The sequence below is a fragment of the Podarcis liolepis genome, assembly GCF_965112155.1.
Source record: "Podarcis liolepis genome assembly, chromosome: 2".
Taxonomy (NCBI): domain Eukaryota; kingdom Metazoa; phylum Chordata; class Lepidosauria; order Squamata; family Lacertidae; genus Podarcis; species Podarcis liolepis.
This window is the reverse complement of record NC_139555.1, coordinates 75,714,681-75,726,875: the sequence shown is the minus strand read 5'-3', so window position 1 is coordinate 75,726,875 and position 12,195 is coordinate 75,714,681. Positions and strand designations below refer to the sequence as shown.

The window sequence follows — 12,195 nt, the reverse complement described above, 5'->3', positions numbered from 1 at the left end:
CTGTGCAAGTTGTGTGCAAACAAATCAGGACGAATAATCAATAAACAGGGGGCCTAAGTGTTACACATGATGTAGCATTTTAAATTTAATCACTTCCTAGGCAGTGATATATCGCAGTCAGAATCCCAAAGGCCGTTTGCATTGCCTCTGTGTGGTTTTTTTCAGCCTCCCCCATCCAGTGCATCCTTTGGCAACCTGTCCCCAAAGTTGGAGGACCTTCCAAATCCTTCTGTGAGATGTGAGCAGCTGCTGTCAGCAGAGCTGCACTCATCCAGCAGGGCTTCCCCTTCCTCTTCTCCTTGTGGGGCCTTCACACTCCCCGCCGCCGCCACCCAGGGCGGCTCTGGAGGGTCCTCCAACCATTCAGAACAGATGCTGGGGGCAAGTGATGGGGTGGGCTTCAGAGGGAGGCAAGAAAAGGAAGTCCCAAGCCACCTTAAAGGCTAACAGATTTGTTGTGGCACAGACTTCTTGAACATTAGATCCAACTTCATCAGATCATGAAGTTCCTTACGTTTTCTTTTTTCCAATAATTGAACCCCCAAGAGCTCTGAAAGGTAGCACTACCTTAAATTGTCTCTAAAACAGTCATATAAAGCCAACGAACCAGATAAAATATTACAGCTATGACTTCAGCACCTCAGTTAATATTCTACCACCCGCTTTCCCTCTATCCTCATCACAGAATAACATGTTCGTGCTGGTTCTTCCACCATAGAAATTTGACCCATCTTTTATTATGGCATCTTAATAAATGCTGCCACAAAAATGGTTGTTTCATAAGGGCGTGCGACTTGTTGTTTTCCTTTATGGCCTGCTACCCTCCATGTGATGATGGACCCTAATTCCCATCAGCTCCAGGCAAGCTAGCCAATAATCAAGGATGCTAGGAGTTGTAGTCGAAACAACTTCTGGAAGTCACCACTTTGGTTGCCCCTGGTATACAGCTTCCATACCCACCTTTGGCCTGTTACACGAGGCAAAGTATAATTATGCAGTGGGATGTGTTGCCTTTGTTTCTGTGTAACCTTGCATTCTGACAAGCTGTTGTTCAATTCCTTGCATGTTGGCTTTTCATCATTGTTTACTGGCGCTTTCCGCTTTTAATTGCAGTATTTATCTCCATATATAGCTCAAGGAAACCATTCACCCCTGCAATTCTCTTTTTTTGTTTTAAAGAGCTAGCTGCACAAATTCCTCATCCTTTCCTTAATTCCCTTCTGTTGTAAGGAGCATGAGGACTCTGAATTACCTAGATTACCTTTTTTAACTGTAAAAGTTAATACTGTAGCATGAGTTATAGTTGCCTAATTGTAGCTTGTATTTTGGTAAGCTTACGTAAACTGACAGTATTTCTAAGCTGGTGGAAAATAGCATTAAGGCAAATCTTCCTTCTCCCTGAGCTTTCACTTGCAAAGCAAGTTGAGTTCATTGCTCTCATTTTCATGCTACTATTTCAAGCTATAACCATAATGGTCGCATGTCCCCAATAAAAGGAACAAACCACTTCAAGCAATAAGTACACTGCCTTTGTTTTGGCTTTTATTGTGACCTTTCCATTTCTCTCTCAGCAAATGGCCTTAAATTGTTCAGTCGCTTTAAATTACCTAAGTATTTCCTTGTTGTTGTTTTTTAACAAGAATGACTTAGTTCAGCAATTTTGCACTGCCCTAAGTGAGCTATGCAACTCTGGATTTGAAGGCTATCATATTTACTGGGTTGCTTGAGTCAAGTCCTTAATGTAAAGGGGAGGGCAGAAGAAAGGGGTGCATGTTACCAGACGCTAAAATATATAGTGGATAAGTACCAATGAAACCTTGGAACTGAACGTAGATGCCAATCTATGAAGAGTGTTCAAAGTGGTCGATTGCAGTTTGCTCTTGAATACCGGTCTAGATTTAATAAGATGTGAGTATGAAATCTGCCGTACTATTCATGAGCAACTTTGCATGCAGATCCAGCTGAACAGGGTGGAGGACTTCAGTTGGTACAGCTTTGCCAGTCCACTGATTATCTTCAATTCTCTTTTCAGTGAAACGCTTCAGAGAACCAAAGCATGAAAGGCGTCCTTGGAGAATTTGGTAAGTGCTTTGTATTGTTCCTAGAGTGCCTTACCTTTCCTAGATGTTCAGCTCATGGACCTTGGGCGATGCATTACAAAGGGCAGGCAGTTGCAACCTGACTACTGTGCGTCAGATTACGTTTTTGTTTTTTCCCAGTCTATAGGAACACCAAGGCAGGGATGTCTGAGAATGTTGCACTCAGTTCTGTGTCCTTTTTAAAGAAGATTGTAGTTGCATTACAGGGTCTTCCTGTGCCAGGCAAACCTGAGGCAAATAATATCAAACTGCAGGAGCAGCAGGTCATTTTGAAATTTAAATCAATTTAAATTTAAAACCTGTTCGCTAGAGCAAAGTACATAATCAATCTGCATTTCCCTCAACTTCCCCTCCGCTTCTTTCTGTGGTTACTTAGTGTATATCTTTTTGTTACTGTATATCCAGCTCAAGCCTATTCACTGATTTCCCCTTTGAATTCCCTTTCCTTTATTTCTTACTGCACGTGTTTATTCTGCTAATGTTTTAAGTTGTTTACATCTTCAGATAGTCAATAAATTTTCCCCATTCTGTTTTTAAAAAGTCTCTCTTCTTGGTTTCTTATTCTTCCGGTATATTCCACCATTTCTGCATACTCCCATCAATTTTAATTGCCCGTGACATCTTTCTCATACTGCAGACAAATCTTCTGAATTTGAAAGTCAATGCCCTTAGTAGGATTTATTTAGCATTGGCTGTTTCTTCCTGCCTCTCCCAGATTAGGAACTCACTGCCTATTGACATCAGATTCCTGAGTGTACACTTTTCAGTGCCTGCTAGAAACGTTTTTGCTCAGGCCGTCCTATCCAGGCAGGCAAGAGTTGGCAGGTGCTTTGATCTGTTTTTTAGCTTACAGTTGATTTTAATTATATTTTTATTTGTCTTAAATAATGTGTTTTAAACTTGACCCTTTATTGACAGTTTTTCATTATTATTTTTTCATTTTTGCAAATCACTTAGAGAGGTTCGATTTACAGTCAAGTGGTATATAAATTTTGCCACATAATTAGCAGTGCCGGGGTCAAGGTGTGTGGAAAGAGAAGTGCAGAGTACAGTTATCCTGTATTGGTGGCCAATCCAGAGAGGTAGGGGATGGGTGCTGGCCTGCAGAGACTTAAGTGACAAGGGAAGTTCAGCTGGCAGGAATGGGGGGAAAGGTGCAGTATATGGAAACGAGGCTTACTGGCAGAGAAGAGCAGAGCTGGCAGCTTGAGGCAGTGGTGGTGTTCATGAGGGGTTTGGAGAAAACAAGAAGTGGAAAGGAGGCAAATTGGGGCTGGATAAGCCCACCAGCTCCATAATTTTGAGTGAACCCGGGCATCTGTTTGATAGGAAATTTCGCTCACCAGCTCATTTAAGTTTGACACACGGGTCTAGAAAACAGAGAAATATATTGGAATGTCTAATAAAAAATGAAACTTGCCTGCTAATGACCCTTATGAATGAAGAGCACTTGCACTTCATTCCCTCTCACCCAGTCAAGTTATACTTGTGAATTTGATAGACTGGACTTTGCCAGGGATGCAAGAAATTAAAAAAAAGTGATGGGGGTTCTCATAGCTGAGGCAAAATGCAGCCCCCCAGGACTCTTTCCGGCCCTCACTGGCTCTGCTCTGTACTTCCCAGAGCTTTGCCCTGTTGAAATATGTAACTATTTCACTTTGATGGAGAATGGAAGGGGCGGGGGGAATTTCTAGAGAAACCTGTGACTTTTTTGTGTTGCTGGGACGTAGTTCTCAAACTTGCCAGTCTCCACTTTTGCTGCCACCCCACCTTATTAGCATGCCGTCCCTGGAAGGTTCCCCATGAAGAAATGCAGTATTTGGGCTGAAAAGGGTCTCTCGCCTCCAGGATAAAAAGTTTAAAACTGCTTCTGCACCCTTGGTGTCTTTCCTTTCTAAGAACTTGCAGTTTTAGATGAGGAGATCTGTATGGTCTGTGTTTCATGTGATGACCACTTTTTTAACTTCTTGTAGGTTTTTGGATACTTCCAAACAAGCCATAGGGATGTTGTTCATCCACTTTGCCAATGTGTATTTATCAGACCTTACTGAAGAGGACCCTTGTTCACTGTAAGTAGTGTGTGTGTGTGTGTGTGTGTGTGTGTGTGTGTGTACACACAACGCTTTATAGAACCATCCTGCATTCTGTTTTAGAATAATAGCCAACAAGGTTTGGAAATATTGGTCCAACAAAGTTTAAATTTAGATCCCTGCCCAACAAACTAAGTTAGAAATCAATGAAGTGGGCTCCTGCTTGGTCAGGCCAGCAAGTCAGATGCTTCATAAACATCCTTGTAGTGCAGAACAGCATCAAGCTACTTCTTTCCTGCAATGCACAAGTCCCTTCAAATGATAAACCCTAACCTTGAAATGGTAATATTCCTCCAGATGGAGCAATTCTGTCAAAAAAGCTGGAAAACAGAGATAATCAGTCACAGCTTGATTGTTTTCCAGGACAATAGTGACCTCTGGTGGGCTCTAGTATAATAATAGCTCAAATTTATACATCCAGGTTGATCGATCCAAATGTCTTAATCCATCTAGCTTCTCATTCTACAGTAATGTATTCATGTAGTGTTTTTTTAAAAAAACCAACAACCCAAAAAATCCACTTCAAACAGAACTTCTATTGACTTTTTGCTTGCGCTTTTGCATTTGAGCATCTACATGCACATAGATTTTTATCTTAGCAACTGCTCTATGAGGAAGACTAAAGCTCAAAATGAGTGACTGGACCAAGCATATCTAGCATGCCTAATGACTAAGCAGAGATTTGAATCTGGATTGCCCTGGTCCTAGTCCAACATGGTAACCACTGTACTGTACTAGCCCTTGAGTGTGTCCCTGCCTACCTATGCTTGCTATTTGACCACTAAAAATGAAGAATGAAGAGTAGCATATCTTAAAATTACTGTTTGATTAAGTTGCTAGGCATCTTGAATAGGTGACAGCGCTGTCAAAGGGAAAGATCTAGGTGGTGGTGATGGCTGAGAGTCTTATGGATTGGAATTTTGATTATGGCAGCTGCATAGGCCTCAGATCTGTCCTATTTCTCTTGTGTATTTTTCTTATCCCTTTAGGTACCTTATCAACTTTCTGCTGGACGCCACCTTGGGAATGCTGCTAATTTACGCTGGTGTGCGGGCAGTAAACAGCATTGTTGAATGGCAGCAGTGGGAGTCCCTTCGCTTTGGTGAATATGGTAAAGATTTTGATGCCTTAGAAAGGAATTCTTTTGGGGCTGAGCTGCTTTAATAACTTACTAGATGGGCAGTTTTAATGTATTTGGCATATCAGCACCTGCAACTGTATAGCATGTTTCTTTTCCAAAGGTGCAGATATTTGATCGCTACACATTGCCAAGATGCAAGCTGGAGTGAATCTCATAACAAAGCAGTAATGTTTTGCAATCAGAAAGCAGCACATCAGCTGGCTGAGAATGATGGCTGTGGTCTGCAACAGATCTGGGGTTTTTTCCAGCTTTGAGACATAAGGACTTTAGTCTTCTGCTCTCTCAGATGACTCCACCTTTTGTCCCTTACGATTGGAACTACCTCCCAGAATCAGATAAACATTAATGCCCCCTTCTCTTACTTCCTTCATATACCAGCTCACAACCCTCCTGCTGTGTGAAGCCTTCACCCCCTAGTCCCCAGCCCCTAGTGTAATTGAATATGTAATTGAAATAGTAAATATTTTTCTTCTGTTTTCCCCTGCATCCATTTCCCTTCCTCTGTCTCCTACGTCAAATTTTAGATTGAAAGACCTATCCTCTTGTGTTTTTGTAAAACACCACTCACGTTACAAGCATGAAATATATAATAATTTGGACCTGGAATAATACATAGTAAAGCCCTATTCACGGGTTCTCCCCCTCTGTCTCGTCTCCATACCCATCTGCAGTAGGAGACTTGCTGTATCTGTTAAAGCATCCTGTACAATTTAGAACTCTAAATGTGCATATTCTAAATTCTACAGGCAGCACCCACAAACACAACAGGCTCCCTGTTGCAGGCGGGGAAGAACTACCCAGCACATCCCCATTCTTCCCTGCATTGGATAAAGAAAAAAGAGAAGACTATCACAGGCTCATGTGAAGCCTCTCCCTGCCTTGGTGGAAATATTTCAGTGCTGAATCGTGTCTAAATTGAATTTCTTACTAGGCACCCTCAAAGCATCCTGCATCTAGGAGGATCCTGGCAAGTCCTTCTATTCTTAACCCAATAGGGATTCTTGAGCTCATGGATGTGCTTGTCTCCTCAGGTGAAATGGCTTTGTACAGTTATTGGGTTTATCTTTGTCTCAGATTTTCCTGAGCCCAGTATTCATTTCTTCCCCCACTACATTCAGTTGGGTAGTGGATTCAGGGAGACTCCAGATGCAAAAAAAAAATTCCACTATTATGCCAAATTGGATAACTCTTCCTCCTTGAAAAGAGATTTGCTCCCTGCTCATATTAGATTGAGAAATAAACATCTTTGCACTTAAGTCCTGAAAGTGTTTAGGATGCCTTGGAGATCATAAGTCAGAATTACTGAGGTTCAGCAGTGCAGTTTTGGCCAAGTTCCAGAGATGAACTTTAGGCATGCCCAGTGGGATTTCTGTCTCTGCGCAGAAATCTCTTGCAATATCACAAACTGCTCTGCAAAGCTTCCTCTGTTTCAAAAGTGCCAGGTGGGGAGTAGACTAAAGGAAGAGAGTATTTTAATTCATGCTTAGGATTAGGAAAATGAGCATTCTTCTCCCCCCTGAATTAACTAATGAAACACTCCTGACCTTTCTTGCATTTTCAGATTGCCTCCTATGAGCTCATTCACTTTCCTAGATGTATCATTTGATCCCTAGCGATAGCTTGATATTACTTCAGTAGGACAGACAACAACTCTGTTCTCATATTAAAAGCCTGTCTTTTTATGGATTTAATTTGATAGTGTCTTGGGAAGAGAATTGATACCTCAACATATGCAGGAGGAGCTGCTGGTGATATGGCAGATTGAGTTGCATGGGGAGAGTGAGGGAAGTCTGAGTCTAAACGCTGGCACTTATATTTCTTTCACAGCCTCATTTGATTGATAGTTATATTACATATGGACGCTACTATTTCAACAGAAAACAAAAGTAACATAATAGGTGAGAACCAAGAAACTGCTAAAATGCATGTGTGCATTTTCTGACCTGTGGTCAGGAATGATGGCAAATGTAGTTTGCATCACATTGTCCACCCTTGGGCTGTAGCCTTGCAAGCTTCCTACTATCTTCCATGTAAATTCAGCTCTCCTTTATTTTGTCAGCGTTAGCTACGGTGCAGCATTGCTTCTGTACAGGTGCTGATCAGTCAGCTTTCAAACAGCTTAACAGTTGAAGTTGATTCTCCAGTACTCTAGGGGTTGGTGCAGATGTAATGCTTATACAATGGTTAACACCTTCACACGAGATTTATATCTACATGTAATAAGCATAAGAGGTGGAAGTGTGCAATCCTCTTCCAATCTCTTAGCCTTATTTAAAAGAGTGACAGCATTATGTCAGCATTCTTCATCATCACCATTTTATTTGTATCCCGCCTTTCCATAGTTAAACCATTGCTCAAGGTGACAAGATTTACATAACAGAAGTCACAAGCAGTAAATAAAACACAACCAAAAGTACACAACCAAATGGGAAACAATTTCCACATAAATCATAAAATCTAAAACTAAGAATACAGCATTAATATAAATCACAATTTAAAGTGGCATAGATAAAAAAATAAAAGCAATTTTAAAAAACAGAAACGGAGCCCTCTCTGACCAGCAGCAGCAGTAGTCCTTTGTGGAGCCTGTCAGGGGGAGAGAAGCAGGGCAGGGCCCTTCAGGCTCCCAGCAAGTCAGTCCTTGCAATGCTTGCAATTGAGCAATGCTTTGAATGGAAAAGCAGCATCTGCCAGATTATCGGTTGTTGTCTTCTCTTCTTGGCCTCCTGTCATTCGATTAAGGTAAACTTGGGCTGTGCAGAATGGATTTTGTATACCAACTGCTAAGCTATTCTAAAACGGAGGCTACTAAGTTTCTGTTCCAGTCTTGAAACGTTTATTGGGGGAGGGAAATACTTTTATTTGTTTGAAAGTCTTACTACTATTTGTCAGGGAACTGCCATCGGAGGAACAGGTGGTGGAGGGGCTCAGGGAGGCTGGGAGAGACTCAACAGCTGAAGCAGGAACCAGCAGGGGGAGGAGTGGATCTCTGAGGGAATGCGAGCAGGCGGGAGGGCTCAGAGACACTTCCAGCGAGAACAGTGGGGAGGTATCTGAAGCTCCCATAGGGAGACACACTATTCCTACTTTAACCTGAGAATAAGCAGTGCAACAATGACTTTTGCATTTATCTTTTGTACACAGGTCCATTCATACTTGTATGTATCTGTAATGAGGAAGTTGGGCATGTAAGTGAGGGTTTTCTATACTGACGCCAGCCTCGAGAAACTAATTCTTGCTTTGGCTTCCCTACCTGTTTATCAGGACACTTCTCTGGTGGGGGAATTCCTGCGGTAAGGGAGACATGCAGTGTAGAATGTAGTGTAGAAAGAGAAACAGCCCTCGAGTTTTTGTTCCCTTCCCATGATAACAGTAAAGCTGTTTATTTCCTCTGAAAATGGTGGAATATCTTTCAACCAGTATTTGATATACAGATAATGAGTTTCTCGTGACTGATTAATAATAATTTTATTTCACAAGCACCTGGATAAATCCTAAGATCTCTATACAATATAAAACAGATAAAACACAACCTGCTCCCCACCAGGCTTGTGGTGTGAGTAAACAGAAGGGAAGGGGCCACGAAACACATTTTTGGGTTTGTAGTACCATTTGAAAGCCTGAGCTCTGCCAAAGCAAAATACATAAACTTGCTTCTTCTTTTTTAATGGAAGCTGGAATCCCTTGTAACTTGCAAGTTGGCAGAATATGTCTTTAGTACATGTGAAGAAAAAGAAGGGAAAGGCTAAGGAAAGGCAGCTTAGTGTGTTCTTTAAGTGTGCCCCTTCTTCTTGCTTCACACTTTGCTCAGTTCTATACAGCGGACCCTCAGGTAACGTAAGTTTCGGATTGCAAACACAGCAAACCTGGAAGTGTATACTTCCTGGTTTCACTGCATGCGCAGAAGCACTCTATCGTGCCATGCGCAGAAGCGGCACCTCACGTTGCGGACTTAAGGTTTGCAGGAATACACAGAATTCCTCAATGCCCCATGAGAAATGAGCATGCTCAGTTGCATCCGGTAGCCACTAAGAATATTGAGTGTCAATGGGAAAAGAAAATTGGGTTTGGGAGTGAGTTGGTCTGTGTCTTGTATATCCTTTTGACTGACATCTTTTCTGGCAAGATGCTCCAAAAAGGGACCTGAAGGATCTTGAGCAGGAGAGTATTTGGAGCCACATAGAAATGTTTGTCTCTTCCGGTGTCTCTGTGGGGAACAGCAATAGAAAAAGGGAACTATGCTGCATTTGGGGGGGGGGAATGAGAGAATTCCTATACAAAGATTGTATATTTTAATGTAACTATTAAAGCATTAAGATATATTAAAAATGCATGTGTTCCTGGGTGCTAACCTGCAAATAGAGAGCTTGGTATATTTCAAATTCCACTGAACAAAGAGAAATGGTTCCCAATATACCAATTCAAAATCTGGACTGGAGAAAGAGGCCTGAATTTTTATTGCTGAAATGTTTATTAATCTGTAATTAACTCTAGACAGAGTTATGTATTTATTTGGCGGTGCATGGGATATACTTCAGTAACACTCTTTATTAGAAATTTCCAGACTTCGAAGCGTTAAGTGCTCAAGTGTTATATAGCACTGACATAAAAAAAGATTATAAACATCAAGACCAGCAAGTAAAATATCTGGTGCATGTCTTTCAAAGCCATGCCAGAAAAGGAAATGACCAGGGCCCATTCCACATTACAGCTGTTTGAAGGTATTCGAGTTTCCATTGCAGCGTTCTCAGGCTCAGCTGTTAGTCTGTATTTGAAGATACTATGAAACTGACTTGAAAGCAGAGAGGGAAATATCATAAGAAATAGCTGCATTCTAGTTGTGCTGACACTGCTTATTGAGAACCATTACAGCAAATCAGATCACGTGCAGAAGCTTTTTAAAACTCGTATTTTTGCTGGTGCTTCGTCCTCTTATCCAATTCTCATATGTGAGTAAATAGGAAGACTCAACTCCACCGGGTTTGTTTGCTTTTTTAAAAAAAAAACACATTTGTACTAGCCTGTTTTAGGTAGTCCATTTCCCTCCAGAGCAGTAAGATAATTAAAAACTCCAAAGAATCCAATTGCGGCTTCAGCTAAATAATTGAAAATAGTATTGAGAATGTGATGGGTTGCACAGCAGCTATATTTGAGAAATTGATATGATCCTAGTAGACTAGAGAGGAGTGAATAGTGTCAATCTTAACAAGCTTGTCTTCTGTATGTGGGAAAACAACCACGCAAATAAGGAAGCTGCTTGGGCATACCCGGAGCAAAATGTGTCACAGTTAATATGGGTTAATTAAAACTGAATATGCCATAGTCTAGTTCACTTATTTTGCCAAAACTGCTAGTTGTTATAGAAAGGACTTCGACAAGGCATTTGATTCAGGTGCAGTCCGATGGAGCCTAATGGAGCCGCAGGATCACTGTTACAATCACAGTCCTGCCAAGCATGTCGGCAGGAGCAGTAAGGGGGAACAGTCAGATCGCTGTGGCAACCTGGAGTTGGTGCAACAACTGGGCCCACTGTAGACGTGTGGCAACAAGGGGGCCTGTTTGCGATCCAGTGGCTCAGGCTGCTTAGCCCCACCCCTGAACCTCCTTGTTGCTGGGCTGGGGGAGTTGGATTGGGCAGAGGTTTTTCTCAGCCGAGCCCCTCTGGCCTCTACCTGCAGAGTGACATCAGCCACTGGATCAGCATGGAGTTCCTTAGCCCCACCCACATGCTTGTCAACACTTTCAAAAAACTCTATACAGTGGTATCTCAGGTTGCATACACTTCAGGTTACACACTGCGCTAACCCAGAAATCATGCTTCTGTTTCAGGTTAAGTACGGACCTCCGGATCGAATTAAGTACTTAACCTGAGGTACCACTGTACATGTAGTGACACAGGACCTAACCTGTGTAAAAACCATATTGATTCTTCTTCAGCAGTATTTTGTTCAATTTGCTGTATGGCCTATAAATACCAAGATCTCCCCTCCCCTGGACCACCTTCAAGTCTTCAGGTATAGAAGTCGCTTGTGGAGAAAAGTTAAAATATTTTTTGTTAGAAGATGAGCCATTTCACATAAAAAAGAAGAAGAATTCTTGGGTGGATACCATCTCAGTTCAGTCCTGATTTGTTAATTTAAATTAATATACAAAGCTTATCAACTGTGGTTCCACTAGGCTTCTGAGCTAAAGTCAGAAGAGGACAGCATTGCCTTCTCATGCCAGAGAAGTAGTGGGGGAAGCTGGGGCTGGCCCTGAGGTAAATGTCCTCTGCCATTCTGAATCCTTGGCCTCGTCCCCAGAAGTTTGAACATCAGGGCCATGACAACTTTAGCATACCTTCATTGTTTGGTGGTCCAGCTGCCATCCTAGCTGATTTCCTGCTTCTGGTATATATTTAGATAAAGTATTATCGCTCTTAATGCTTTTTAGTAATATGCTTCTAAAAAACACAGTTTTCTTTTCCTTTTCTTTAAAAAAACCCCCTTTTATTTATGCAATTTTAACAGTTTTTATATACACATCATACAGCATCCATCACTTATCTCTTTTCCTAAGACTTCCCAACCCATCTCTCTGTGGCATTCTAGGGAAACCTTGATCTGCTGCCTAGCCTGATGTTTCACCCGTTACCATTTCAGGTCTTCCTTTCTGATGTTATCTGCTGCTCATATGTTAATTCCTACTTGTAGGTTAAATTATATATTGTACCCTCTAAGATAATCTCAAAACACCTCCACTCTTCTCTTACGTTTGTTGTTGTTTAGTCATTTCATCGAGTCTGACTCTTCCTGACCCCATGGAGCAGAGCACGCCAGGCACTCCTGTCTTCCACTGCCTCCCGCAGTTTGGTCAGACTCATGTT

At 41.8% G+C, this 12,195-nt stretch overlaps 1 protein-coding gene across 3 annotated transcripts in view; it reads left to right on the top strand.

The window, feature by feature from the left end:
* LOC310700059 (store-operated calcium entry regulator STIMATE-like) overlaps positions 1 to 12,195 on the top strand; it is a 31,489-nt gene that overhangs the window by 9,651 nt on the left and 9,643 nt on the right. For all 3 annotated transcript variants that reach the window (XR_014522388.1, XM_083488901.1, XM_083488900.1), the window contains exons 2-4: positions 2,033 to 2,081; positions 4,073 to 4,168; positions 5,179 to 5,300. Coding sequence is in view for 2 of the 3 variants with exons in the window: in XM_083488901.1 (XP_083345027.1) it covers positions 2,033 to 2,081; positions 4,073 to 4,168; positions 5,179 to 5,300 (267 nt within the window). In the remaining variant the exon portion in view is untranslated. The remainder of the gene's footprint in view (positions 1 to 2,032; positions 2,082 to 4,072; positions 4,169 to 5,178; positions 5,301 to 12,195) is intronic.